Source organism: Carassius carassius, chromosome 13 (assembly GCF_963082965.1).
Source record: "Carassius carassius chromosome 13, fCarCar2.1, whole genome shotgun sequence".
Taxonomy (NCBI): Eukaryota; Metazoa; Chordata; class Actinopteri; order Cypriniformes; family Cyprinidae; genus Carassius; species Carassius carassius.
In genome coordinates, this window is record NC_081767.1 from 28785631 (window position 1) to 28813428 (window position 27798).

Below are 27798 nucleotides of genomic sequence, written 5' to 3' on the forward strand. Positions count from 1 at the left end.
CTGGCTGTACCTGCGCTTTCTGGTGTGGTTGGTTGACTTTCTGCAACTTCATGTTTACAAGGTACCGGCTGATATTGAGTTTTACGTTTTAAAGAAGAGGCAATCATTGGATTTGCCAAAGTTTCCAAGGTTAAAAAACATTTAAAGAAAGTTTTGAGAAGAATTAGTAGGTGTCACGGAGTCACCAGTAACACCTGCCACACCATCAGAGTCCAATCACCCGACTCCACCCATCCGCTCATTATCACCAGATTACTGAAGTCCCCACACCTGCACCCGCTCATCACTGCCACTTCTTAAGCCCGCACCTCCTTTCACTCTCTGTCTGGTCTCGTCAGAGAATCACCGACTCTACTCTCTGTGCTACTCTTAGGAATCATCTAAATACCTGAACGTTTGATCATCCGGATTACCTACCACCATCTGTCATCCGTGTCCTGTCAGTTCCTCCTGTGTCCACCCTTTATCTGTACAGCAAGTATCCTCAAGTCATCCTCTTAACATCCCACTCAGCTCAACTATTCCTCTGCAAGATTGTGTGATACCATCTTCTGTCTCCATTATTCCAATAAACATCTACTTACCTGCATACCCTGTTGTCTCTCTCTTCTGTCCGTGACAGAAGACCAGACCGACTGTATGCAAAGAGCCGTTGGATTGGAAGAGGACCCTTCACGGGCTTCTCTCCCCAAGCAAGCACAAGCTGTCAATCCACCACTTCCACCTCATCTTCACTCTCCTTTAATGCCTGCCTCTCACAGTCCCATGGCCCGACCTGCAACGTACACCGGTGAGGCGGAGGGTTGCAGCGGGTTTCTACTACATTGTTCACTCTACTTTGAGATGCAAGCACATGCCTTCCCTACTGATTGTACTAAGATCGCCTATTTGATCTCTTTCCTCTCTGGCCCCGCCCTCCAATGGGCTCAGTCAATCTGGGAAGCGAATGGCCCCCTCACTCACTCATGGGAGGCTTTCGCCACCCACTTCAAAGAAGTTTTCGGCCTCAACACCTCCGCTCTCTCCATCCATGATCAGTTGTACCGCCTTCGCCAAGGAAATTTGACCGTGAGTGAATATGCTTTACATTTCCGCACTCTAGCCGCCAACTGTGGATGGAATGAAACTGCACTTATCACCTGCTTTCGTCAAGGATTGAATCCTACCATCCGCCATCAAGTAGCAGTTTATGATGATGTCATCGGCTTGGAGAACTTCATTCAGCGTACCATTCGCATCTCTCAACGTCTCACCGCCTGTGCTCTGGACCAACCCGCTGCGCACCCTCGGCCTCCCACACCATCTATAAACCTTCCAGCACCTGAGCCTATGCAAATCGACTCATACCACCTCACTGCAGTAGAACGTCAACAACGCATTCACAATGGCCTCTGCCTCTACTGCGGTTCCGAAGGACATCTCATTTCGCAGTGCCCAGTGCGACCACCACGCCCAGTGGTGAGTACAATCCAGATTCCTCCTATGATATCACCATTATCACGTACTCCAGTCATGATAGTGACCCGTTCCCACTCTGTTTTAGCGTATGCTCTCATTGACACCGGCTCCTCAGGGAACTTCATCTCCCACGAACTCCTCAAGAAGCTCAGTCTCCCGAGGAGAAGGATCACGAAGAAGTTAGAAATCCACACCATCTTGGGTAAACCGCTGGGCCGTGGTCAAGTCTGTCATCAATCCCCCATAGTCTCACTACGCATTGGATGTCTTCATCAGGAGAAGATTTCATTTCTGGTGCTGGAAGGGTCCACCGCGGATATCATCCTGGGACGCCCGTGGATGTCAGAACACTCCCCGCAAGTCAACTGGACCACTGGGGAAATTACGCAATGGGGTGAATACTGCTCTGTATCTTGTCTACTACCTGTAATCAAGATCTGTCGTCAGAAACCCTCTCCTGATGATTTCCACTCTTCCTCTCATCTTCACCTCAACTCCACGTCGATCAAAAGTCCAGAATCCAGCCAACCAACAGAGATTCCCCTTGAGTACCGGGCGTTCCAGGAAGTGTTCAGCAAACAAAAAGCGACACAGTTACCACCTCATCGGCCATGGGACTGCGCCATTGACCTGCTGCCACACCACCCAAGGGCCGGATCTATCCACTGTCCATCCCGGAGCAGAAGGCCATGGATGAGTATATCAAAGAAGCCTTACAACAGCGGTTCATTCGACCATCTACTTCCCCTGCTGCATCCAGTTTTTTCTTTGTGGGAAAGAAGGACGGAGGCTTGAGGCCGTGCATCGACTACCGTGCACTCAACGAACAAACGGTCAAATTCCGCTATCCCCTTCCTCTGGTCCCAGCCGCGCTGGAACAACTACGTGGAGCTAAAATCTTCACCAAACTGGATCTCAGAAGTGCATACAATCTCATACGCATCCGAAGAGGCGACGAGTGGAAAACTGCTTTCATTACTCCATCAGGGCACTATGAATATCTTGTTATGCCCTATGGGCTGTCCAACTCGCCATCTGTATTTCAAGCCTTCATGAACGAAGTGTTCCGTGAGTTTCTGCATCAATTCGTAATCGTTTATATTGATGACATCTTAATCTTCTCCAAGAGCTTAACTGAACACCATCACCACGTCTGTCAAGTCCTGCAAAGACTCAGAAATCATCAGTTGTTCCTGAAGTTTGAAAAGTGTGAGTTCCACTGTACCACTGTTCACTTCCTTGGCTATGTCATCAGCCCACAAGGGATCCAAATGGACCAGAGGAAGGTGGACACCATCATTAACTGGTCACAACCCACCACCGTCAAAGACCTCCAAAGATTCTTAGGGTTTGCAAACTTCTACCGTCGTTTTATTCATCAATACAGTATCATCAGTTCACCACTCACCTCTCTCCTCAAGGGCCAGCCCAAGTCTCTGTCCTGGAACCCAGTGGCCACTCAAGCCTTCCAACAACTGAAGCACGCCTTCTGTTTGGCTCCCATCCTGGTCCATCCCAATCCTGACCTCCCCTTCGTGGTCGAAGTGGACGCCTCATCGACCGGGGTTGGAGCTATTCTATCACAGCAGCAGGGGAAGCCTCCAGTACTCCATCCATGTGCCTTCTATTCCAAGAAACTGTCCCCGGCGGAGCATAATTACGACATCGGTAATCGGGAACTTCTGGCTATCAAGATGGCTTTCGAAGAATGGAGACACTGGCTGGAGGGAGCACACCATCAAGTCGAAGTCATTACGGACCACCGTAACCTCGAATATCTTCAAGAAGCCAAACGTCTAAATCCTCGCCAAGCCCGATGGGTCCTCTTCTTCACGCGTTTCAACTTCCGAGTTACATATCGACCAGGAGGCAAGAACCTTAAAGCAGACGCCCTCTCCCGTCTTCATGCGCCTGAGCCCGAAGTATCACCTCCTGAAGCTATACTCCCTCCAGCCATTATCGTTAGTCCCATCGAATGGTCTATGGAGGATTGTATCCGGGAAGCCACCCGTTCCGAGCCAGCTCTGCCGGGAGGTCCTGAGAGAAGGATATATGTTCCATCATCACTACGCCTGTCCCTCATAGACTCAGTTCACATGTCTCCGGGCTCTGGACATCCAGGCAGCCGGCGAACCCTCTCGCTCCTTCGTAACCGGTTCTGGTGGCCCACCATCGCGCAGGATGTCTCCCAGTACGTTCGTGGATGCTCAGTCTGTGCAATCTCCAATACTCCACGACGACTCCCTGAAGGGAAGCTAAAGTCACTGCCCATACCACTTCGTCCATGCTCCCATCTGGGCGTCGACTTTATGACCGATCTCCCACCTTCAGATTCTCACACTGGTATCCTAGTTGTAGTCGACCGCTTCTCCAAGGCATGCAAACTCATCCCATTAAAAGGTCTTCCCACTGCCTTTGAAACTGCCAACCTACTATTCCACCATGTATTCCGTCACTTTGGTCTACCAGAAGACATTGTATCAGATAGGGGTCCCCAATTCATCTCCCGAGTCTGGCATGCTTTCTTCAGATTACTCGTCTCAGTCAGCCTATCTTCGGGGTACCATCCTCAATCCAACCGCCAGACTGAGCGCAAGATTCAGGAGATCGGAAGGTACCTGCGAACCTACTGCCACCAGAACCAAGGCAGCTGGAACCGCTTTCTCCCATGGGCCGAGTATGCACAGAACTCTCTACGCCAAGACACCACCGGTTTAACACCGTTTCAGTGCATACTCGGGTACCAGCCTCCTCTCTTCCCCTGGTCAGGAGAGCCGTCAGAGGTTCCAGCGGTCAACACCTGGTTCGAAGCGAGTGAGAGGGTATGGGACTCAGCACACATCCATCTCCAGCGAGCAGTGCGAAGACACCAGAGCCAGGCCGACATCAAAAGAGGAGATACACCCCAGTACCAACCAGGTCAAAAGGTCTGGCTCTCCACCAGAGACATCCGTCTTCACCTGCCCTGTCGAAAGCTGAGTCCCTGCTATATAGGTCCCTTTACCATCGAGAGGCAGGTCAACGAGGTCACCTACCGTCTTCACCTTCCCTCACACTACCGGATCGCACCATCATTTCATGTCTCACTGTTAAAGCCCTTCACTGATCCTCTTGTTTCTCCTTCCCCAGGACCTGATGGTGTTGACGTACCTCCTCCTCCCGAAGTCGCAGAGGAAGAGTCAATTCACCGTGTGCAGGACATACTGGATTCCTGTCGGCGAGGCCGCCTCCTGGAGTATCTGGTAGACTGGGAGGGATATGGTCCTGAAGAACGCTCTTGGGTCCCTAGGGACGACATCCTGGACCCATCCCTCCTCACCCAGTTCCACAACTCCCATCCCAACCGCCCTGCGCCGAGAGGTCGAGGCCGACCCCGTCGACGGATAACACGGGCGTCAGGAGCCGCCCGTAGAGAGGTACTGTCACGGAGTCATCAGTAACACCTGCCACACCATCAGAGTCCAATCACCCGACTCCGCCCATCCGCTCATTATCACCAGTTTACTGAAGTCCCCACACCTGCACCCGCTCATCACTGCCACTTCTTAAGCCCGCACCTCCTTTCACTCTCTGTCTGGTCTCGTCAGAGAATCACCGACTCTATTCTCTGTGCTACTCTTAGGAATCATCTTAATACCTGAACGTTTGATCATCCGGATTACCTACCACCATCTGTCATCCGTGTCCTGTCAGTTCCTCCTGTGTCCACCCTTCATCTGTACAGCAAGTATCCTCAAGTCATCCTCTTAACATCCCACTCAGCTCAACTATTCCTCTGCAAGATTGTGTGATACCATCTTCTGTCTCCATTATTCCAATAAACATCTACTTACCTGCATACCCTGTTGTCTCTCTCTTCTGTCCGTGACAGTAGGTAAATTAGTCCAAGGGCTCAAATATTTTGCTTTATTAATGTTTAATAATCAGTAGTTCTATTTTCTGTGCAGTGTTTCAAGGATCAATATTGCTGTTCATTTATTTAGGATAAATAAAGCTGTCATATATTATTGCAGTATTTGTTCTTATTTTAAAAGAACAAATACTTAAAAAACAAAAATACTTAAATTAACATTTACATTTTAATCTGTTTTCTTTTTATGTTTGTTTTTGTTTCAATTGTAAAAAAATTTTTAGTCTTATTTGTATTTATTTTATTTTTTATATTTATCTTATTTATTTTTATTTTATTTTTATTTTTAGTAATTTTAGTTCTTCAACTTATTTTATTTCCAAGGCAACATTTCTATCATTTATAGGCCCAGATTTACTAAACAGGGCAAATTAGAGAGAGCACAATTCCAAAAAAGCACTAATGTGAGTGGAAATTCTGTACAATCTGCAAATTAAAGAACACAGACTCAACTAAATCATTAAAATAATGACGAACACAGTCTACCAAGAGCAGCGCAAATTAGCATATGCTTAAAGACATGCTTTTTTTGGAGTTTTAAATAATGTTGCAAATACCAGTAATTTGACGAGCGCAAACGATTAATTTTAATACTCTCCTACCATAAATTTAGCTTCTTGAATGGGAACTCCTACAAATCCATATTTAATAAGATCAGGCGCAAAAATAACTGTCCACACCTTTTCAGCACTAATACTTCACTTCCACTATTTTAACCTCAAAACACAGTTTGGGTCAAGGCTAGCTGTTAGTAAATCCGGCCCTTAATATTTTATTTGATTTGTTTTATTTAATTGATTGAAAGCAGTTATAGTTTTAGTTTCAGTTAACAGAACTGAAGTGAAAAATGTGGCAACGTCAGCGTTATCCATGGCCATCTTGAACCTTTCCTTCAAAGCATCTGGAGGCACACCATGGCCATCCTCTCCCAGAAAAGATGCTCTAGTCTGGGTCAAAGCCCTGAGGTAGATGGTACTGTAGAAGGTGTGATCCTTGTCTTATTACATGGTGAAGCCTCCTTCCTCTATATAAGCTCCTACGAGCCTTATTGTCTCCCTGCAACAACTGCTCTTGACAAAGCCAATAAATCACTACCTTAATGTGAGATTTTGGGGGTTGTGCTTGTTCCAGCAGTGTGAGAACTCGCCCTTATCTCTCTCATCACCTAGAGAGCAGAACGGCGTTCCTGACCCCTCCACGTCTCTGCTTAGTTTGATGTCATTCTTTTCACTGTAAACTTAGCTTGATGTCACAGTGCACAGTTGTTGGGCTGAATTGCTACACTTGCCTTTCATTTGTCTTTTTTTGTCAGGTTTAATTATCACGGCGCTGGTGAACTGCGTGAAAGATGTCTTGTTCACACATCAAGGATTGTTTTGGGGAAGGAACCTGTTTTGAAGAATCTTCCTGAAATCTCAGGGGATGGTTTTATTCAAAGCTCACGAGACTTCATGGTGATTCTTCAGTGAAAAAATGAAACATTATTAAACTATTGTGCATGTTTTTTTTTTTCTGAAAATTCTTTATGAGAAGTGAAAACGAACACAAATTACACTTCTACATTTGATAAGCATTGGATATTTCTTGCTGTAGTTAGCTTTTTTATTTTTAAGTAAAAGTAAATTAAAAGCCTAATAATTGTAATACCATTAATACTTTTTAACAAACAGTAAATAATTTTTTAAATATGTTTCTATTTTAGTTGCTTAGAAGCTGTTCTTTCATAGCGTGAGACTTTTGTAATCCTCAGATTTGAGATGTTTCCCATAAGTTTACGTCATATTTTATTTATTTTTTTTAATCTCTAGAGGATTTTATTTATTTTTTTATTGCTCAGGGGTCATTCTTTAAAGTTCAAGAATTTTGTATGATTCTCATACATGCTATGAATATCAGATTTTTAAAATCTTAATTCTCTTAATTCTTTAGAACGTCAATAGACACAAACAACAAAAATCGTCATAAAAGAAGAATGTTGATGCACAGTATAGCGTGCAAGAGCTGTACAGTAGAGCTATAAAATGAATGTGGATCATAGCATATATCCATTGTTGAGAAAGTTCTTTTAAATTCCAGAGGATGTGAGATTACTTTTTTCCCCCTCAGTGATAAAATCGGGAAACTTCAGGAAAAGTCTCTATTTTCTCTCCAATTAATATCATTTCTGCTTTTGAGGAGACAATTCCATGGTGCTTTGCCTTTTTTCTGTTAGGTAAAAAATCTAGTTTCTTAGTTGCTTTTATGCTTTTTATTTCAGATATATTGGGAACTATATAAAATATAGAACCACTTTTATATTAAGGAAAATCCCTAAAACCCATGTGTGACACACTTCAGAAATGAGTAATCAATCCATTTGGTGACAGAAATGAGTCATGGAGCTGTAGGGAATGTCAAGTTTGCTTGTTGGGGATGGACGATTCATCAGTGAGTGCAAATTACACTTTTTTTTTTCTCTCTTTGTAAATATTTTCAGAGCTCTTGCTTGAGATGAATGTCACAGTTCTGGGGTCTCCCACTGATTGATCATCTGTTTCAACATGTGTTGTGAAACAATTACTTACTTGATAGATTTGGCAGTATTTCTTATATTTAGTGATACTCCTCTAGTGGTTTCTCAGTTTCTCTCTTTACCTTGTTCTATTTCTACGCGAGAATTCAATCAAGGTGTTTTCTGCACTCCGTGGCTTTGCCGATTTTGTTGGAGCACCATGAAATATGACTTGAGGCGAAAATGTTGCCACCAAACACAAAGCACAGCTGTGAGTATGAAGGAGTGCAGACGTTCTTGGTTTCATAGATGCAGCTTCTTCAGCTTGACCTTTAAGTCCTCTTGGTTTTTTATACTTTTACTTTTGTTTCAAGCTGCCTGCTTTATTTTATTCACATACAAATCCACATCATGTTACTAACTTTGTGACTCAGTCCTGGCCTTTTTGGCAGAAGTAATTATGAAGCTCCTTCTGTCATACCATGTTAATTTGAGATCAGAAATTATGGGCACTTCACCTTGGGCGACATGTCACCTTGAGCAATAAACGTTTTGGTGTAATTAGCATCGCAAAATGGCTTTAAATTGTAATATTAAAAAGACAGATCTCTAAAGTGAACAAGGCCTTGAAATGTTGGAATGCAGTTCTGTCACATCCTTTTCATGCAAAGATGATGAATCAACATATGTATTTTATGCTTCTGTCTGTGTTCTAGGGTGCATTTTTAAGGTCATGCAGAAGCCAAAGAAACTATAAATCATGAAACTCATGCAGCACTTTTTCTAAATCACCCTACCCAAAAGGTAATCAAAGTCTTCAGATTACAGATTCCCAATAGGACATAAGCACACACACACACTTAGACACACACACACACACACCTGTGGAGTATCAGGAATAGCCAGAGCTGCAGACATCCTGGAGCCAAGGGACCCAAAGCAGACATCTAGAACTAGAAAGGAATCATTGAGCTGAATATGCAAGTTTTACACACACACTCTTAAATGGCACTTCTGTTGTAAGTTATATGTAAAAAAAAATATATATATATATATAATATATATATATATATATATATATATATATATATATATATATATATATATATATATATATATATATATATATATATATATATATATATATATATATATATATATATATAATGTATGTTTTGGGGTCAGTTTTGCCCTTAAAGTACAGCTAAGTGAAATTACACACACACTCTTGATTAGTTGCGAGGCATCTTGTAAAACAACCAATAGCCATGTACTCTAATACACTGCAAGTTTTCCATAAAAACAAAACAAAAAAACAATGGTTGAGCAATTTTAGACAATGTTTACTGCAAACTGTAATATTTCAGGCCTAGAGCAAAGCATTAGAGATGCACTCATGTGTGAACAAGCCCCATGTTTTCTTAATGTGGAGCAGTGGAGATTAGCTGGAGATGTTTTCATTCTGTTGAAGGTCACTGTGGGTGGTGGATTTGGAGGGCATTAAAAATACAGCACCTCTGTGGGCTGGTTGAGAGCACAACCCTGGATCTGGTTTCTAATGGTGAGGAAGCTGGGATTGCACCTGATGCTTCCAGCTTCATCTCCGCTCAGTTGGTCATCAGGGTTAAGGCTACGTTATACACAGTTTTTAGTCTGAAAATGTCTATATATCAATATTTATGCATTTTCACTGAAGTTTTTAAGTCAGAATGGCCTAATTATATTATATTGTATTGTATTGTATCGTATTATTCATTGATGTTCCAAAATACCAAATCATGCAACAGGATGGTCCAAAAGGACTAATTTTAAGAAACGAATCAAATTTTCTAATTTTGTGCAATTTTGATCATGAGGTTTAAATAATTAAATGGCATTAAAAATGTTTTATGCTCTAATAAGCATGAATTGTAAGAAGACCACAAATCTAGTCTACTGCAATGCATTAGGAAATGTAATGGGCAAATAAAAAATGCATTGTTGCAGTGTCACAATGTACATTTTGTATTCGTAACAGTATAATTTTGAATAAATTGTAAATATTCATTGTCATCCAGCCTGAATACAGCAATATAACACACACACACACACACAAACACACACACGCTCGCTCATGTAGCGGGTTTAAATAAAAAAATTAAACAAAAACACAAGCTCATTGGAGCAAGGTCGGTAATAGACTTTTTTTTATAAGAGAAGATTGTGACTCTCGACCTAAAGGGAGCATGTTTTTACCTGATCCGCACACATAAGCACTCACGTCTAGGGTGTTCGTCTCAGAACATGAAAAAAGAACAAACGGCTGATGTTACTAAACTCGATGGTCTACTTTTTGCAGCCTGTTGGTTAAGCCCCATGCTAAAGCAAAATATTTCCTAGCAAAAGATCGCCTGTGTGAAATTAAACTTCCAGCTATGAGTCGAACAATCAAAAACAGATGATAGCTTGGCTGAAACACACTTTTTCCTCCTAAATGGCTTAATTTTTCATGACACAGATGATGATTTTTACACATGGGAGGCAGATATTGTAATCTGTAGCCAGTGGGTTGCGAGGATGTTATATCCTACTTTGCCTATAAATCATGAGTGAGGTTTTGCGCCTCTAGAAAGTGAATTAAAAATGACAGTATCATGGCAAAGAGAGCGTGAATATTTTTCCTCGTGCACATGTCTCTGAAGTTTGCGGTGATCTGTCTGACCTCATCTAGATCACTGTTGCTCAAGATACAGGATGATGGTGCCAACATATGCAGAAGATATTATATGTACTATTAGCCTTTCTAATCTATTTCAGCCGTCAGCAGGTGTCTGCAGATTGGTTTGCAGCTGCTTGGTTTTGCCTGTGTTTCTTACGCTGCCGATTGGTTTACAGCTGCTTGGTTTTGCCTGTGTTTCTTACGCTGCCTCCAAGTCCTATTGGGAATTTTCTTCTTTAGAATTTCAGAAATTGTAATGCGAAGTATTCAAATGATTTTAGAAGAGAATGAATGTATCTGGCAGTTTCATAATTCCCAACAGACAAAGAAAATGGTACGGTCCAATTCTCACTGTTAACTAGTTGCTTATTAGCATGCCTATTACTATACCTAATACTATACTGTTTATTAGTACTTATTAGGCACATATTAATGTTTTATTTTGCATGACCATGTTCTAGATTCCTTAACCGGACCTAGTTGCTTATTAGCATGCCTATTACTATACCTAATACTATACTGTTTATTAGTACTTATTAGGCACATATTAATGTTTTATTTTGCATGACCATGTTCTAGATTCCTTAACCGGACCTAGTTGCTTATTAGCATGCCTATTACTATACCTAATACTATACTGTTTATTAGTACTTATTAGGCACATATTAATGTTTTATTTTGCATGACCATGTTCTAGATTCCTTAACCGGACCCAATACCTAAAAGTAACAACTACCTCACTAACTATTAATAAGCAGCAAATTAGGAGTTTATTGAGGGAAAACTTTTAAAGCTGATTTATACTTCTGCGTCGAACCTACGCACCAGCCTGCAAGTAGACGCACATCCTAAACCGTAGCTTCTCCAAAAATCGTAACTGTGTGTCAATTCTACACGGACCGCAAGCGTTGTTATTGGTATGTAAGAAAATATTTTCCAAGTAATGCCAAGTAATGTTTCCAAACTTCTTATAGCGATTACTCAAAGTCAATAGACTTGTTAACGATGTCATCACTTTTGTTTATTAACTGACATGCGAACCAGACGTTTGACGTCTTTGTAGAAAAGCTCATTAGTATCAGTGACAAATAAATAGTTTTTGTGTTAACATCTGCAGACTGATTGTGGTGGTGGGTGTGAAGAATCTGTTGCTGTTTCCATTGAAATCTTTACTGTGGTGGTAAACGGAGGCTTTGAGTTAAATTTGCGGTATCTGCTTGGTGGTGCTTCAGTACACTAAACCTGTGATAATATTTACTACTTTTGCTACATGATCAATAAAACCTGCTTTCGAGAACTTGATGTTCTTCAAAGTAGACATTTAAAAGCACAAACTTTGAGTTTGTTTCAATACGGAATGTTTTTTAGTTGTTTATTCAGGGTAAGGCTATCTTGGCTTCATCCCTGGAGAGATTCTCTAATCCTCCATTGGATGGACTCATCGATGCAAATCCGAATTGAAGGTTTCTGGGGCGTGATGTTAAGCTCCACTGCCTGTCCTGCTCACCTCTCCATGCCATCTGCATCCCTCTTTGGACCCCGCGAAGAACTAGCAGCTTTGTTGGGCCTCAGTAAACAGTGGACGGTCCCACATAGGACGTCTGCCATAGATTGAGCCTCTTGGAGCTCAGATCATGGACTACAGAGAGCTGGCCATATTGCAGTGCTGGGTAGACCAGCTGGTGGGTTTACATCTCTGACACCAGTGACCATTGTCTCCTGTGCTTGTCTGAAACTAATTTCGTCCTGGTTAGCATAGCTAAATAATCATTACAAGTGGTCAAATAATGAGTAATTTGATGTTTCATTAGCTGTTAAGTAGCTTGTAATGAGTTAATTACGTCTTGGCTCTAGTGCGCATGATGATTTCCCAGAAGACATTGTGATGCTCATCTTTACTTGAAACCTTATTTGTGAGTCTTATAGTTTCATAATGATGCCAAGGGGCATCTAAAAGCATCTCTTAACTTTGTGCCCACAAGCCTGATATGCACAATAAACGAATGGCTTTCATAGTGAAGATTTCTTCTAAACATAGGAAGCATATAATATAAAGTGAATCCATGAAAGGAGACAATTTTCTTTGATATAAATGAGGGCCAGTTATTATCTGCGTGGCAGTTCTTCTTGGAGGGCTCAGGCTGACTCAATATGAACTAATGTGGCTAAAAGGAGTATTTTTGTTTTCTTTTAAAAGTGTCATATTTTTCCCTTATTTTTTTTATTTTGCAATTGTGCAAGCTAGTGTTAATTTTTACAGCCTTTTTTAGCCATAGTTTTGTCAGTTTGTCACGTGCATGTTTATTTTTGTCTCGTCTTCATTGCCATTGACATCCCTTTATTAATAAACATTTTTGTATTGGCGGATAAAGGAAGCATCAGCGTGAACTGACCTTAGCTTACTGCATCCACTTTTTTTCAACAGATGTGAAGTGGGAGGACATGAAGATAATTCTTTAAAATTTTGATAATTTTAATAATGATACATTTTCAGCATCATTACTCCAGTCTTCAGTTTCACATGGTTCTTTAGAAATCATTCTGATATGCTGATTTAGGTGCTCAAGAAACATTTCTTCATTTATCATCAAAGTTGAAAACAGTTGTCCTGGTTAATATTTTTGTAGACGCCATGATACATTTGTTCAGGTGATGAATAGAAAATTTAAAAGAACAGCATTTAGTTTGGAATATAAATCTTTTGGAATATAGGTCTTTTGATCAATTGAATGTGCCCTTGCTGAATAAAAGTATTGATTTCTTTCAAAAAATGTTTTACTAAGAGCAAACTTTTGAATGATAGTGTATGGATGGTAAAAAAATGTAAAATGTTTTCTTGGTTTGCATCTAAATTGTAAGGGATATTCGGAGTAGTATTTATGTGATGGAAAATCTCTCTATAGCATCTGCCATCTTGTGTCTAATCCATGTTTCCCTTTTACCTAGAAACATGAATCCACACTAATTCTGGGTAAGCTTAATGAATGAACACATAAATACACTATATAATAGAGCTTTGGATATAAGTGTGGTAATCCACAAGCCTTCCCTGCTGTGTTGCATCCACAGTTATAGAGGCAGTGATGTATTGTTATAACAGTTTTGACCTCGAGGAGCTGTATCAGCAGCTCCGGTTCCGTCAGACCAGCTGGTTCCATTTGAACCACGTGTTAAAATGACGAGGTTGGAGCCTATGGGCACCATGCCTACCTCCAACGTTTCTAGACTTCACCTTGAACTGAAGTAAGCAGTTACCAAAGAGAGTTTCTTTCTGATAAGCTCCATTTACAAAACTTTCCCAAAAGTTTCCAGTCCCTTTACGGATGTTTGTGTGCTTCTATCTCCAGACCTCCTGATGTGTTTTCTATTGCTGTTTCCATGAAACACAGAGGAGGATTAAGTGTGTGTCGAATTGCCTTGCAGGCGCCACAGGAATACTGCCCCTTATAGGCTTTTGCCATGGTGGAAGGGATCATTGGTATAATCACATTGCTGCGGGGCTGGAAATAGGTTGTAGTTGTGACCACAGCATCTGCAGGTTCTTCGGAAAAGGTGAAGTGGACCGGCTAGCGGCGTCACCCTCTCCAGGGATGCACACGTGGTGGGGAGCATTGGCCATAAACCACAACACTTTTATCCACCTCGCCCCCCTCTCGGATTCCCAAAATAAAAGTAACCCACTCTCTCTTTCTCCTCTAATCTTAGGGGGTAACGGATGACTGACTATGTCTATCTATAGAAGGGGGAAGCGTTATTTGGCTGTGGTCCTCTGGTTTGTGTTTGACGCTGGATACGACACAGTAATGTGCAGACAACAACCTTGTATCCGTACCGGCAGTTATTTGATGGATGAATTATAGCTGTACCTTAAAATGCCTCAAGCTGAGTGGCGTGTTCCATGCTGAGCTGATTTTAGGCTGCAGGTGCAGGAACAGGAACCTGTTGTAATTTGATGCGTGAAGGTCATCTTAACCGTTTCGCAAGGTCTAACTTTTTTGACAGTTTGACAGTTCCATTGCAATTTTTTTTTTTTTTTTTTGTTACAAATCTGACTTTATCCATAGTAATGTGTTCTGGAAAAGAATGTGCTTTTTTCCATTGGATTTCATCATTCATGCACAAGAAGACTTTTTTGAAGTGGATGTCTGAGATGGTCTGCTTTTTAACAGTAATTATTTAAGCAGTAGACTGAATGTTCTTTGTAATTGCTTTGTTCCAAGAACTAGTAAGCTGCCTAAACTGTTAAGAAAAAAAAAGAGTTTCGGTTAGCTTGTCACTGGGGTAGTGCCCCTCAGAGTTACACAGTTGTACTTTATCTTTATTTACATTTATGCACCTAAGAGATGCTCTTATCCAAATCCATTTAAAATGCCATATTTATTAGAGAGCTCAATTAGGGCAGAGGAGAAATGCAGAGAAGAAGGTTGGCAGCTGATTCCATCAGAGAGGGTGAAGGTAGCGGAAAACAACTTGGTGTCTCATTGTGAAGTATCAAATCGCCCATAAAACAAGCTTGCTAGCTGTGCAAATCCACGTTCATTATCAGCGTTTATTTGCGCAGCTCTTCAGTTAACAATGGCTCTGTGTAGTAACAGCTGCTCTGTGAAATCACGCACCTGATGGAATTTACCGCTGATTAGAGAACTGGCTTTACTGATGAGATGCACATTAATGATCGGCCGATCTTTATAGGTGCATCCCTAATACTTGTGGTTGCAATGCATTTTTTAGAATGTGAGACGTTAGCTTAACAACGTGCTAACAGCAAACTCCATTAAATTCAAAGTAAGTTGTCTCCATTTTGGGATTTGTTTAGCATGCGGGGGGTTGTTGTCTATGTAGAGCTTTTCATTTTAAACACTTATGAGGTTCCACACCCACTAATCTGTATAATTTTCGACATAGGTGTGTTAGTTTTATGTGACTTGCATCATACTGCAGTCTCTTTTTTTTTCTTGCATGATAAAATAATTTCAGCTCAAATTTAATAATTCTCATCCATATGTCCATACAGTTTTTATGTGGTAAGCAGGCATGTAATTAGCAGGATAATGTACAGCTAACCGGTCTTTATCTCAAAATAAACCTTTTCTGGGTGATATAGTCAGGGTTTATTTTGTGATAATGACCAGTTGGCTGGACATTTTACCAGCAAAGCTTTTTTAAATGACCATTTATGTGCACCGTTTGTAGGCAGTGTTCAACATTGAACAGGTCTCCGTGTCATAGAGTGCGTAACACTTTCATCAAAAAGTAATTTTTCAGAATACGCTCTGTGAACATCAGTTAAACTCAGTGATGATAAATGAATAACTAACGTCTTTGACTGAGTTGGTGTTTTCTCATGTGCAATTATTCATAACAGTGAATAATTCATTCATAGACACTATTATTATGCATTGACTCCTTGATCTATTGACTTGAAGTCCATCTTGTACAAAAATGGAAAGCCATGCTTTGCCCAAATGTGGAAAGCCATGCTTTGCTCATTAATCTACACATGCTTCAGGCTTTTTCATCTTGTTTATTAGAGAATTCATATACTTTATCTTTAACTTCAGTTATGTTTTGCAGGCAAAGCGTTTCCTCTGAAGCTTTAAATGCTCATGTCGGGTTGAAGTTTGTTTGCTCTACTTTGTTTAGGTTGTTCTGTCCTCTCGCTCTCTTACACGTTTATCTTCTGTTACGCTGATGGATGGGCCAGCAGGTTTGCTGTTTAAACTGGAGATTGAACTGCCGGGTCCATGTTTCCCTGGTTCTTCCATTCACGTTCTCTCTCTCTCTTGCCCTGCCTACCTGTGTGGTCTCCTGCTTTTTCAGAGCAGAGCTGACAGGAGGCCTGGCCATGTCGTTTGTCTCTCAGTGCCATTCCTATTTTCTCAGAGCTTCGAGGTCATGGAGTCACGCTGCCTGCTGAAGAGTTTGGAGTAAACCTGATTTCGAACTGACAATCTAAAGTATACCTTAAGATTGTCTGACAAAACTGACATTAAATATACTTTTATTGTAGTTCCACAGCAGGACTCTGCAAGATTTGGCTGTTTGAGTTCAGCTGTGATTTTGCTTAAGACAGCACACTTTGACAGCATTGATGGCATGTGGATTATTGTAGGAAATAACTTGGACCTTTTGTAATTTAAAACAATTAATAAAATGTAATAAATATCATTTAAAAAAAATACTTGAACAGTTGAAGAAACAAACTTCTGAAAGTATTCTCAACATTAAAATGACAATTTATTCAACATTACAGCACCAATTTCTTCTTATTATAATAATTTTTTGTAACCATTGGTGTGCTTGGCCAAATTTACTTGCATTGAAAGAGCCTTAACCACTGAAATCTGTGGGGTGAGTTCAAATAATTTTTTCTGTTAATCAACATTATGAAATAATGTCTCTGTATCAGAAATAAAATGGTTAAAGTCATTTTGATTTGGATGACAAAAATATGGAGACAAAAATATATATATAATTTTTTTTTGCTGTGCATTGTTGTATATGCTGATTTTGATGTTTAATATATGAAGAGATTTTGAAGCATATCAAATATTAGCACAAGAAAGCAGAAATTGTCATTTGTGCTGCTACTGTAGTGTTTGATTATTACTCCAAAAAGTTTTTTTTATTAAGCATCATGAGACCAGCATTGTCTGCATTACAAAGAACATCTTTTCCCCCTTTCTAGTGAACACTTTTACAGATTCTCCACCTTATTTCCCTGAATATGTAGATAATGAGCAAGAACCTTGCGATTGACTCGTCTACAAATTATCCAGACATCACAAAATGCCAGGCTTATCAGTAAATATCACATAAAATCGATATCTGACTTGAGTGAAGAAGTGAAAAATTTAGTTCTAATTGTTCACTTGTATGTTTGAGAAGAGACATTTAACATGAATTTATAAATATAACCTTTGCCGAGACGCTGCTATGCCGATTGCCAGACATTTCGGAGACGATCTGTTATGAGCCACAAAATGTGTGACAGTCATTTGTTTGTTCAGAGAGTTCTTTCTCTTCGTAGAGGTGTGTGGTCTAGTTTGGGGGTCTTGTTGTTTTCACACCTGCGTACTGTATCTACTCAACACACTAGCAACTGTGTCTCGGAACAGATCACTGTGCATTTTCAAAATTACATAGAGGATGAACAGAAAAATAGATATTGATCTTTTTGAGGTCTTAGCCTTTGCTTTCAAATGGGTTCTCTGAATAGATTGTGATGTATAGTTCAAGAAAAAGTTATTGACCTTGAATGAATTTATGCCTCTGGCTGTCATTTGTTATCGTCCTCAAATATAACTTGTTTATGAATGTTTCTCGCAGCTGCTGAGGTCAGTCATTCGCAAGTTATCATTCTCATGGAATCTGCTGTAGGTATGTGAAGTGGATGCTAAACCATATCAAATTGGTCTGCGTTATATTTAAATCAGTTTTGACCGGCACTGGACTCTGTAATGCATTTTGAGTTCAGCGGATGATGAATCCTTGTGGTTTTGTCTGTGCTTGAATTTATAATTATGCCCTCGATATAAAGACCTATAGAATAGATATTTTGTGCACCAAGGAATTTGTTTCACCAAAGCTCAACAAGCAGAGTCTTTAACAGCCCTATTCTCAACAATTTAGAGCTCTTTTCAGAAACAAAGCTTTTACAGATGACCTAAACACAATTCCATCCTCTTTGCAGCTAAATTAGATTGCTTTATATCTCAGATAATGTCTTGGGAAAGCTAGCACACATCTCAACCGCAGCGCAATTAAAGATATTCAGCTTATGAAAGCAACAAATTAAGATTTAAGCAAATGGAGATAAGGTTCTTGCATGTGTATTGATCTCTTTTTATGTCGTTGTAATCACTCCAGCATGTAGCTCTACAATAATCCACTTAGACTTTGAACTTGTTTTTTTTTTTATTGGTTCTTCTCAGTGGGTCTTAGAAGTATCGTCTTCCCCCACTGTTTTGTCCAACTGTTTGGCCTTTTGTGAAGTGAAATTTAAAAAAAAAAGGAATTACTGAGAAGAGATCGCCTTGTTTTATCATTTAGGCTCCATTGATTTACATTGGCATAGGGTTTGCATGATTGTATCATAGTGATACACAGTGTAAATTCAGTTTTTCTTGTTCATGATTCTCTTTACTTGACATTGGATCTTTCCAATCCTTTATGTGTATGTGTTAATTGAAGCTGTCTAAGACACATGCGAACACACAAAAAAAGTTAAATTTTGAGTTAAAATCAGGCTACTGTGGTTTGAGAAAATATCATGATGACCAAATGCTTTTGGAAATGATTACATGGAGTGTCAGAGAGGGACTTCTGGTAACGTCCTTCTACTGTTGTTCACTAGAAATTATGAGGTAGCTCATTAATTTGTTTTCATTTGAAATATTTTTGGTGAATATCTAATGCAACAGGGATTTCACTATGAATTCTAAGAGACATTTTACTTTCATCATACATCTGTTTTTACAGTATTTTACTTTGTTGTATATGATAAGCTGACTTAGATTTCACTTGTTAGGAATTAACATTCTTATGAATTTAACTATGCAGGTATATGAAGCAAATAACAAACCATATACAGTACAGACCAAAAGTTTGGACACACCTTCTCATTCAAAGAGTTTTCTTTATTTTCATGACTATGAAAATTGGAGATTCACACTGAAGGCATCAAAACTATGAATTAACACATGTGGAATTATAAATGGAATTATATACATAACAAAGTGTGAAACAACTGAAAATGTCATATTCTAGGTTCTTCAAAGTAGCCACCTTTTGCTTTGATTACTGCTTTGCACACTCTTGGCATTCTCTTGATGAGCTTCAAGAGGTAGTCACCTGAAATGGTCTTCCAACAGTCTTGAAGGAGTTCCCCGAGAGATGCTTAGCACTTGTTGCCCTTTTGCCTTCTGTCTGCGGTCCAGCTCACCCCTAAACCATCTCGATTGGGTTCAGGTCCGGTGACTGTGGAGGCCAGGTCATCTGGCGCAGCACCCCATCTCTCCTTCTTCGTCAAATAGCCCTTGATGCCTTCAGTGTGACTCTACAATTTTCATAGTCATGAAAATAAAGAAAACTATTTGAATGAGAAGGTGTGTCCAAACTTTTGGTCTGTACTGTATATCGTTGCGAGTATGCTCTCTTGTGATTATCAAGTTCAGTGTGTTCTTGAGCATGTTCACTTGGGTGGCCAAACGAATGCCCGTCAGCCCGCGTGCCAGCATTGAGGCAGGCCATATTGAATCAGGCCTTAGCAGACTCATGACTTCAACCTGAAGGGCTCTGCATTCTCGAGCTTTCCACATGGGGTTTCGGATCTGAATAAAGCCTGATTCTTCAATCAAGACCATCCACAGTGTTGTCAATATCATTGAGATTAGGGGGTGTTTATAGCTGTGAATCATGCTACTGAATGCAGGGGTTCAGAGTGGATATCTGCAGGAAAAAGTCACAGTAAATTGGAGGCAGTATTGTGATGAAACACAATGATCGATGACAGCTGACTGATTTGCTGATCTAAGTTGCAAAATTAACCGTATCACACTTGCAATTTGAAATGCTTAATTAGTGCCTACTGGCTATTTAGTCAAGGGTCTCTGAGGTGTGACCACAAAGTGAACTAGATTTCTGCTTTTTCTGAGGAAAACATTAGGGGTGCTTACCTGAGCAAAAGTCACTTGCACCGTCTGGTGCCTTTGTGGCCCACCCTCAAGTTTTCCATCTTGCTCCAAAAATCACTCTCAAGGCCAGTGAAGCCTTAAAAAAATATTTAACCCAAGTAGGAGCAATAGTAATAGCTTAGCATGCACCACAATTTAATTTAATTTAACCTAGTTTAGTTTTGTTTTATTTCGTTGTTATGCTTCTTGCCTTTATTTATAGATAGTAGAGTGCCAGAATGACAGTCAGACTAAACCCAGGTCCCTGTAAGCTAATTATATGGAATTATATGGCTAATCAAAATAACTGCTCACAAGTAAATCACATTTTTAATTAGCAGATGACCACTTCTAGCTTATACATTGCTTTAGTTTCTCTATCAAGAACCAGATACTGATATTTCAAATGTTAAATCACCTAATTCACTTTCTACTTGACTTACAGCATGAAGTCTTTTTAAAGGAAATTGAAACAATGCACATTTACAGTCTACAGTATGTATAAAACATGTTCGCTGTGAGCACACGGCATGCATCAGGTACTAAAGATGTTACCCTTACATTCTGCAGAAAAGCTTGAAGTATCTCCAAGCTCCTATCCAGTATCCATGCTTGAAATAGTGCTATAATTCCTGAGACTGATGTACTGCCAATTTACCCGTGCTCCTTACACGGCAACGGGGGAGAGCTTGGATAAAGGGTTTTAAAGTAGTAAACACCGGTCATGCACAAACCTCCACATATCCTCACAGCTTTCACTTCACTGCTCTATTTCTCTGCATATTATTGTTATATTTGATTAGCCCGTAAATGCATAAACTTATGGGTGACTTGGAAGTGGTTACATGATTAAATTCAGTTCCTTATTTTTGCAGATATTGCAACTTAAAGCTTATTTTAATAGCATACAGTCCCATGCTATAGGGAAATGTGCAGCTGCATGCTTCTTCTCATGTTCATCTCGCTGCACCTCCTCCACCATCAGCTCATGATTTTTTTAATTCATCATTGCCCTCCCAGACTCTCTCCTGGCCAGCTGGTGAAGTTGAGAGCACTGAACTTGTATAGGCATAAAGCACAGTGATGATAAGCATATTAAAGCTGCTGTATTGGCTGGGGAGGGGCTAGCACCAGCATCTGCTGCCCTATTGGTGGTCTGACTGGAAGGGGAGGGGCTGAAGGGAGTACAGTCATAGAGAGAGAGATGAGAGCTTAGAATTAGGTTGGGAGGGAATGCCCACTCGATGCGGCTGCTGATAATAGCGCGTATCAGCACCAGAGCAGTGACTGAGAGTGCAGAAAGAGAGAGGAGGAGAGGAGCAAGGAACAGCATGCTCTGCCAGAGACTGGTTGAATCAAAGCAGCGTGATTGATTCAGGCAAACGAGGATAAAAAAAATCAATAAAAACAGCTATAGAGTTTTGCGGAGCGCAGAATTATGTGAGGAGAACAGGGGTGGAAGTTAGAAGGCTGTGGGAACTTATCAGCTCCTCAAGGAAAGGCAGAGCTGAGGTCAGCAGGCAGGAGCGTGGGATCGAGCAGCAGCTGAACCAAGTCGGACATTGCTTGGACTAGGACACTCTTAGAGGGGTAACAAGGGGCATAGGGTGAAGAAATACTGCTGAAACTTCAGTTACACTCAATGCACACCTGCTCGTGGGAGTCAAACTTCTGGATATTACAGCAAGGCTACGGGGCAAGCTGCCACATCCACTAGAGCGATTTTGCAAAGCCACTGTCAGATTGACTTATTCCTGATCTTTTGTGTGAAAGAGAAAGACTAGCACTTTTTGGAACACTAGCGCGCAAGTTCAAGGTTCTGTTCAAAGACTATTCTGAGAGACATGATAGAGAATGAAATAAAGAAAGCGGCTTCCATTCCAGAGCATGGAGAAGTCAAGTAGTGAGGAATCCGCCATTCACCGTAGCCCCTCTGTGGACAGCCGGGACTCCGATTTTGCCCAAGCCTCCACCTCCGGTCGGCCATTCGGAGGACGTGGCTTTAACGCTGGTGCTTTTTACGGGTCCACTGGCCCACGTGCACAAACCTCTGCTCAGAGTGGGGCAGCCAGCGATGACAAAGGCAACAATAAGTACAAGTCTCCTAAAGGCAGCAAATACGTGGTCTTTTATCTGGATCTATCCTTTGTGTTCCTTCTAGAGTTCAAGAAGTGCAACATGGCTAGAGGCTGTCTTTGCTGTCTGAAATACATGATGTTCGTCTTCAACCTCATCTTCTGGGTAAGTCACACTTTGAATTTCCTTGACTTCTGCTCTGTTCTACTTCCGCAGATAGTGAGGTACTAAAGGTTTGTGGTCGCTCTGTCAGAATTTGGTTTCTAGCTCAGTAATGGTAACAAGTGTACATTGAGATGGTGCGTGCTCCTCAGAGTGACCTGTGCCGGTACTGGGACTTTCCTGTCATGTGTTTTTCCAATGTTACGTCAGGCTAGCCATGCTCTCATTTACATATTCGTTACTATTTTTGCCTGCCTTTGAGTCTCTTGGGGCACCCTGGGAAAACTGTGCCACACTCCCGAAATGGGTTTAGCTTTGATGAGATGCTGTGATGTTTACCATAAGTATCATGTCCATGTTCTTGCTTTAATCACATTCAGTCATAGGTCTTAACAACTTTGTAGTTTGTTAACTTAAACAATCAGTTAAACACATTTAGTTTGATATTGCTTCAACAAACACTTAATTTATCATGTTTCTGTTTAATTTTGCCCATGCATTTTATTCATTCTTAGTATTATATGGTTAACTGTTGATTTATGCTGACTTTTTTTTTTTTTCAGTTTGCAAACCTCAGTTTTTTGTCAACTCCATTTGTTTATGAAGCATATCTCAGAAAAATGGAGGTAGTGGATTAAAATCTGATGGGAGAGAGTGTATGGAGGACATTGAGCTGTGTCTTTTGTGCAGAGGCACTCATGCATAAACACTAATCGCATAAGCTAACAAGGTTCGCCTCGCACACATACTCTCAGAAAGTGATATCTGGGCCATGTCTGACTCGCTAAAACGAATAAGGAGTCTGCCTGAGCATAAAATACTTTGCCCATCCATCATCCACCTCTCTGTCAATGACCAAATATTTGACTTTATATATAAAGTATGAATCCCAAGACTTCAGTACAACCCAGGTATGTTATGAAATGTAGTTCAGGATGGGTGGCTCGTCACATTACAGAGTCTTGAGACTTGTTTTGATCTAGGCAAAGACTGAAGTTTGAAAGATATGTGTGCAAGGGAGAACAACATGTGGAGGTGTCACAAGGTAGAGACTAGAGTCATTCCTTGGAGGGCATTATACTTGTGTAATCCTACTGTTTTTCACCGGAGATAAAGCCAGAGTGACACTCCCACAGAGGCTCTCTCAGCTCACCGGGGCATTAAATCCTTCAATAGCTATGAGAACAGATGGTAGATTATGGTCAAAGGTTGTGAGCTTTGATACAATGAACTGTCAGCAAGATTTTGAAGTCCCTGAATCGTTCTGTAAGAAACAAGGTCTAATAACAAAGATTCGTTTGGAGAAAGTGTCTGTGCATTAGTAGTAGCAGCAAGAACCGCTTGGCTGCTGGCAACGCAGCTCCTGCTGAGGGGTAATTTAGTTGTTCTGGTGGTAATATTCTTTTAATGATTCTTCACACGACCTGAGTTGAGTCCCATGAGGTCATTCCAACATGTGCCACAGTCAAAGTCCCAGAGATATGCGTGTGCAGTTACCAGTGTGTGTGTGATTTAGGGTTACGACATGCCTCAGAGAGTGATGGCGATTGAAGCTTGGTGATCTCCATAGGAGAGTGTGCCTCTGTATCATGACACCTCTGGAAACACACTCCTCTTGCTTTGGCACTCCAGGAATCGCAAGGTTACCATTCTCTGGAACATTGAAGCCTGTCACCCCATCCGCTTTAGAGAGCCAGGTGCTGCCGCCTGCTGCCTTTTCACAGGGCTTACGGTTGTAACTCAAGGCACTAGGTAAATAGAAGCAGTAACCTCAGGCATGTTATGGGGCTCCTGTACAGGACAACATAAGCAGTTGCTCGTGACCATCTGGCTCATCTTTTTTAGGTGGATTAGCTTGATTTGAGCTGGACGGCATCAGCAGAGTTTAGAGCGTTTAGTGGTGAGCTTGATCATACCATGCTGTGTTCCTGACTCTGTAACAGTCAGCACTCAACATGTCTAAACGACTCAGTCATTTTTGTCTATTTATTGGGAATTTATTGGTAATTTTCTCCAGGGGCACCAAGCAGAATTGAACAAATAGTGACCATTTCCAACCAGGTTCCTATTTGTCTCTTTTCCTATTACATTTAGTCATCAAAATATGAAGTTTCCTTTGTTCTTCAGACAGTCCTGCTGCTGAAATGGCATTTATAAATAAATAAAATAAACAGCATGTTGTTTTCAAGATAATACTACTGTATTGTTATTTTTAAAACAGAAAAAAAATATTTAAACTGGAAAATAGTTGTTTTGTATTGTTGATAATGTATATTTTTTTTTCTGCTCACTATTCTTATTATATTATTATTTTAACCATTTGTAAAGTGTTTCCCAAAAAAAAATAATATATATATATATATATACAACCCGAATTCCGGAAAAGTTGGGACGTTTTTTAAATTTTAATAAAATGAAAACTAAAGGAATTTCAAATCACATGAGCCAATATTTTATTCACAATAGAACATAGATAATGTAGCAAATGTTTAAACTGAGAAATTTTACACTTTTATCCACTTAATTAGCTCATTTAAAATTCAATGCCTGCTACAGGTCTCAAAAAAGTTGGCACGGGGGCAACAAATGGCTAAAAAGCAAGCAGTTTTGAAAAGATTCAGCTGGGAGAACATCTAGTGATTAATTAAGTTAATTGATATCAGGTCTGTAACATGATTGGCTATAAAAGCTTTGTCTTAGAGAAGCAGAGTCTCTCAGAAGTAAAGATGGGCAGAGGCTCTCCAATCTGTGAAAGACTGCGTAAAAAAATTGTGGAAAACTTTAAAAACAATGTTCCTCAACGTCAAATTGCAAAGGCTTTGCAAATCTCATCATCTACAGTGCATAACATCATCAAAAGATTCAGAGAAACTGGAGAAATCTCTGTGCGTAAGGGACAAGGCCGGAGACCTTTATTGGATGCCCATGGTCTTCGGGCTCACAGACGACACTGCATCACTCATCGACATGATTGTGTCAATGACATTACTAAATGGGCCCAGGAATACTTTCAGAATCCACTGTCGGTAAACACAATCCGCCGTGCCATCAGCAGATGCCAACTAAAGCTCTATCATGCAAAAAGGAAGCCATATGTGAACATGGTCCAGAAGCGCCGTCGTGTCCTGTGGGCCAAGGCTCATTTAAAATGTACTATTTCAAAGTGGAATAGTGTTTTATGGTCAGACGAGTCCAAATTTGACATTCTTGTTGGAAATCACGGACGCCGTGTCCTCCGGGCTAAAGAGGAGGGAGACCTTCCAGCATGTTATCAGCGTTCAGTTCAAAAGCCAGCATCTCTGATGGTATGGGGGTGCATAAGTGCATACGGTATGGGCAGCTTGCATGTTTTGGAAGGCTCTGTGAATGCTGAAAGGTATATAAAGGTTTTAGAGCAACATATGCTTCCCTCCAAACAACGTCTATTTCAGGGAAGTCCTTGTTTATTTCAGCAGGACAATGCAAAACCACATACTGCAGCTATAACAACAGCATGGCTTTGTCGTAGAAGAGTCCGGGTGCTAACCTGGCCTGCCTGCAGTCCAGATCTTTCACCTATAGAGAACATTTGGCGCATCATTAAACGAAAAATACGTCAAAGACGACCACGAACTCTTCAGCAGCTGGAAATCTATATAAGGCAAGAATGGGACCAAATTCCAACAGCAAAACTCCAGCAACTCATAGCCTCAATGCCCAGACGTCTTCAAACTGTTTTGAAAAGAAAAGGAGATGCTACACCATGGTAAACATGCCCCGTCCCAACTATTTTGAGACCTGTAGCAGAAATCAAAATTGAAATGAGCTCATTTTGTGCATAAAATTGTAAATTTTCTCAGTTTAAACATTTGCTATGTTATCTATGTTCTATTGTGAATAAAATAATGGCTCATGTGATTTGAAAGTCTTTTAGTTTTCATTTTATTAAAATTTAAAAAACGTCCCAACTTTTCCGGAATTCGGGTTGTATATGTATATATATATATATGTATATATATATATATATATATATATATATATATATATATATATATATATATATATATATATATATATATATATATATATATATATATAATAGTGAGCAGAAAAATATATATATTCTATTACTTTTAAAAACTATTGCATTTTGGAAAAATATTAAAGAAAATATTAATTTAATATTAAATGAAAATATATTTCCTTTCAAGGGCCATTTTAGCACCTGCCCCAAACATTTAGTCCTGCCATTTATACAGTTGTCAATGCACACTAAGCTGAAAAATTACATCAGCTCTAATTACATCAGTTATTAATTGTTAATGAATATTGATTGTCAATTTTTACTTTGGCTAACTTCTCATGAATGGCGCCAAACAACCTCTCAGATTCACATAAGCTCACCAGATTCATTACAACCTCATTTAATCCTGGTGAGCTGATGTCATTTGTCTATATCATTTGAATCAGGCTGAGCCATATTTCACACCAATATTTCAGTGGCTCTGTGTTTTTTCTTTGTCCTCCTGCTATCCTGTTACAGTTTTACGACTGGCTAAAGCACTACAGCAGGATGCCCCTTGCACAACATCCTTCTTAAAAGACTGAAAGGCGCAATATGTAATTTTTCTGCTTTAAAAATAGCAGATATCACTATATCTATGTTTATATATATTTTTTTAGTTGTGTACTTAATTTATCCCGAAAGTTTCCACGAACTTTCAAATCCAGAGAAAATTAATTTAATTAGAAGACACGGCACGTTTCTTTATTTCCGTTTTGTCGCCCGTCTATGGCGTCATATAAACTTTGACCCCTCTAGTTTATCTAACTTCCTGCGGAACCCGGCGGAGCCGCCAAATACAAAGGAGAACAGAAGCAAAGACGAGACGAAGAAGAAAAAGTAGTAGCTAGTCTTGATCGAGACTATTATATTTTATATTTATATTGTTTATATTCGTATTTATACTTCAATCAATAACTTAGTTATGGATCATGATTATGCTTTGCCTGCACATTCTGTGAAGCGCAAACGTACGGGTGAAATAAATGACCTGAGAAGGTTTTGGGACAAGAGAACAAACAAGACACGGGTAAATATTGAAGTTGCATTTCCAAGATAGAGAGAGCTTCATGACAAGCTGAAACTACAGAGAGATGTTTGCATTCTAATAAACAAGTATGCATCCATTCAGCTAACTGTATCTATCCGTATATTTTGTGAAACGATGATGTCTTGTGTAAAACGCAGACGGTCTAGCTCTCATGTAGAGTATAATGTAAATCTACATGTGTTCTATATCTAGCTGGATAAAGTAGCTTTTTTAACATATATTGTGTTTTATACATA

At 40.2% G+C, this 27798-nt stretch overlaps 1 protein-coding gene across 5 annotated transcripts in view; it reads left to right on the forward strand.

Moving 5' to 3' along the window:
• Positions 1-27798, forward strand: part of LOC132156289 (tetraspanin-9-like) — a 205548-nt gene that overhangs the window by 97085 nt on the left and 80665 nt on the right. For 4 of the 5 annotated variants that reach the window (XM_059565229.1, XM_059565228.1, XM_059565227.1 and 1 more), the window contains one exon: positions 22393-22472. In XM_059565229.1, coding sequence (XP_059421212.1) covers positions 22410-22472 — 63 coding nt within the window. In that variant the 5' untranslated portion in view covers positions 22393-22409. Of the gene's footprint in view, positions 1-21447; positions 22473-27798 lie in introns of those variants that run through there. The other variant, XM_059565225.1, reaches the window with a different exon arrangement.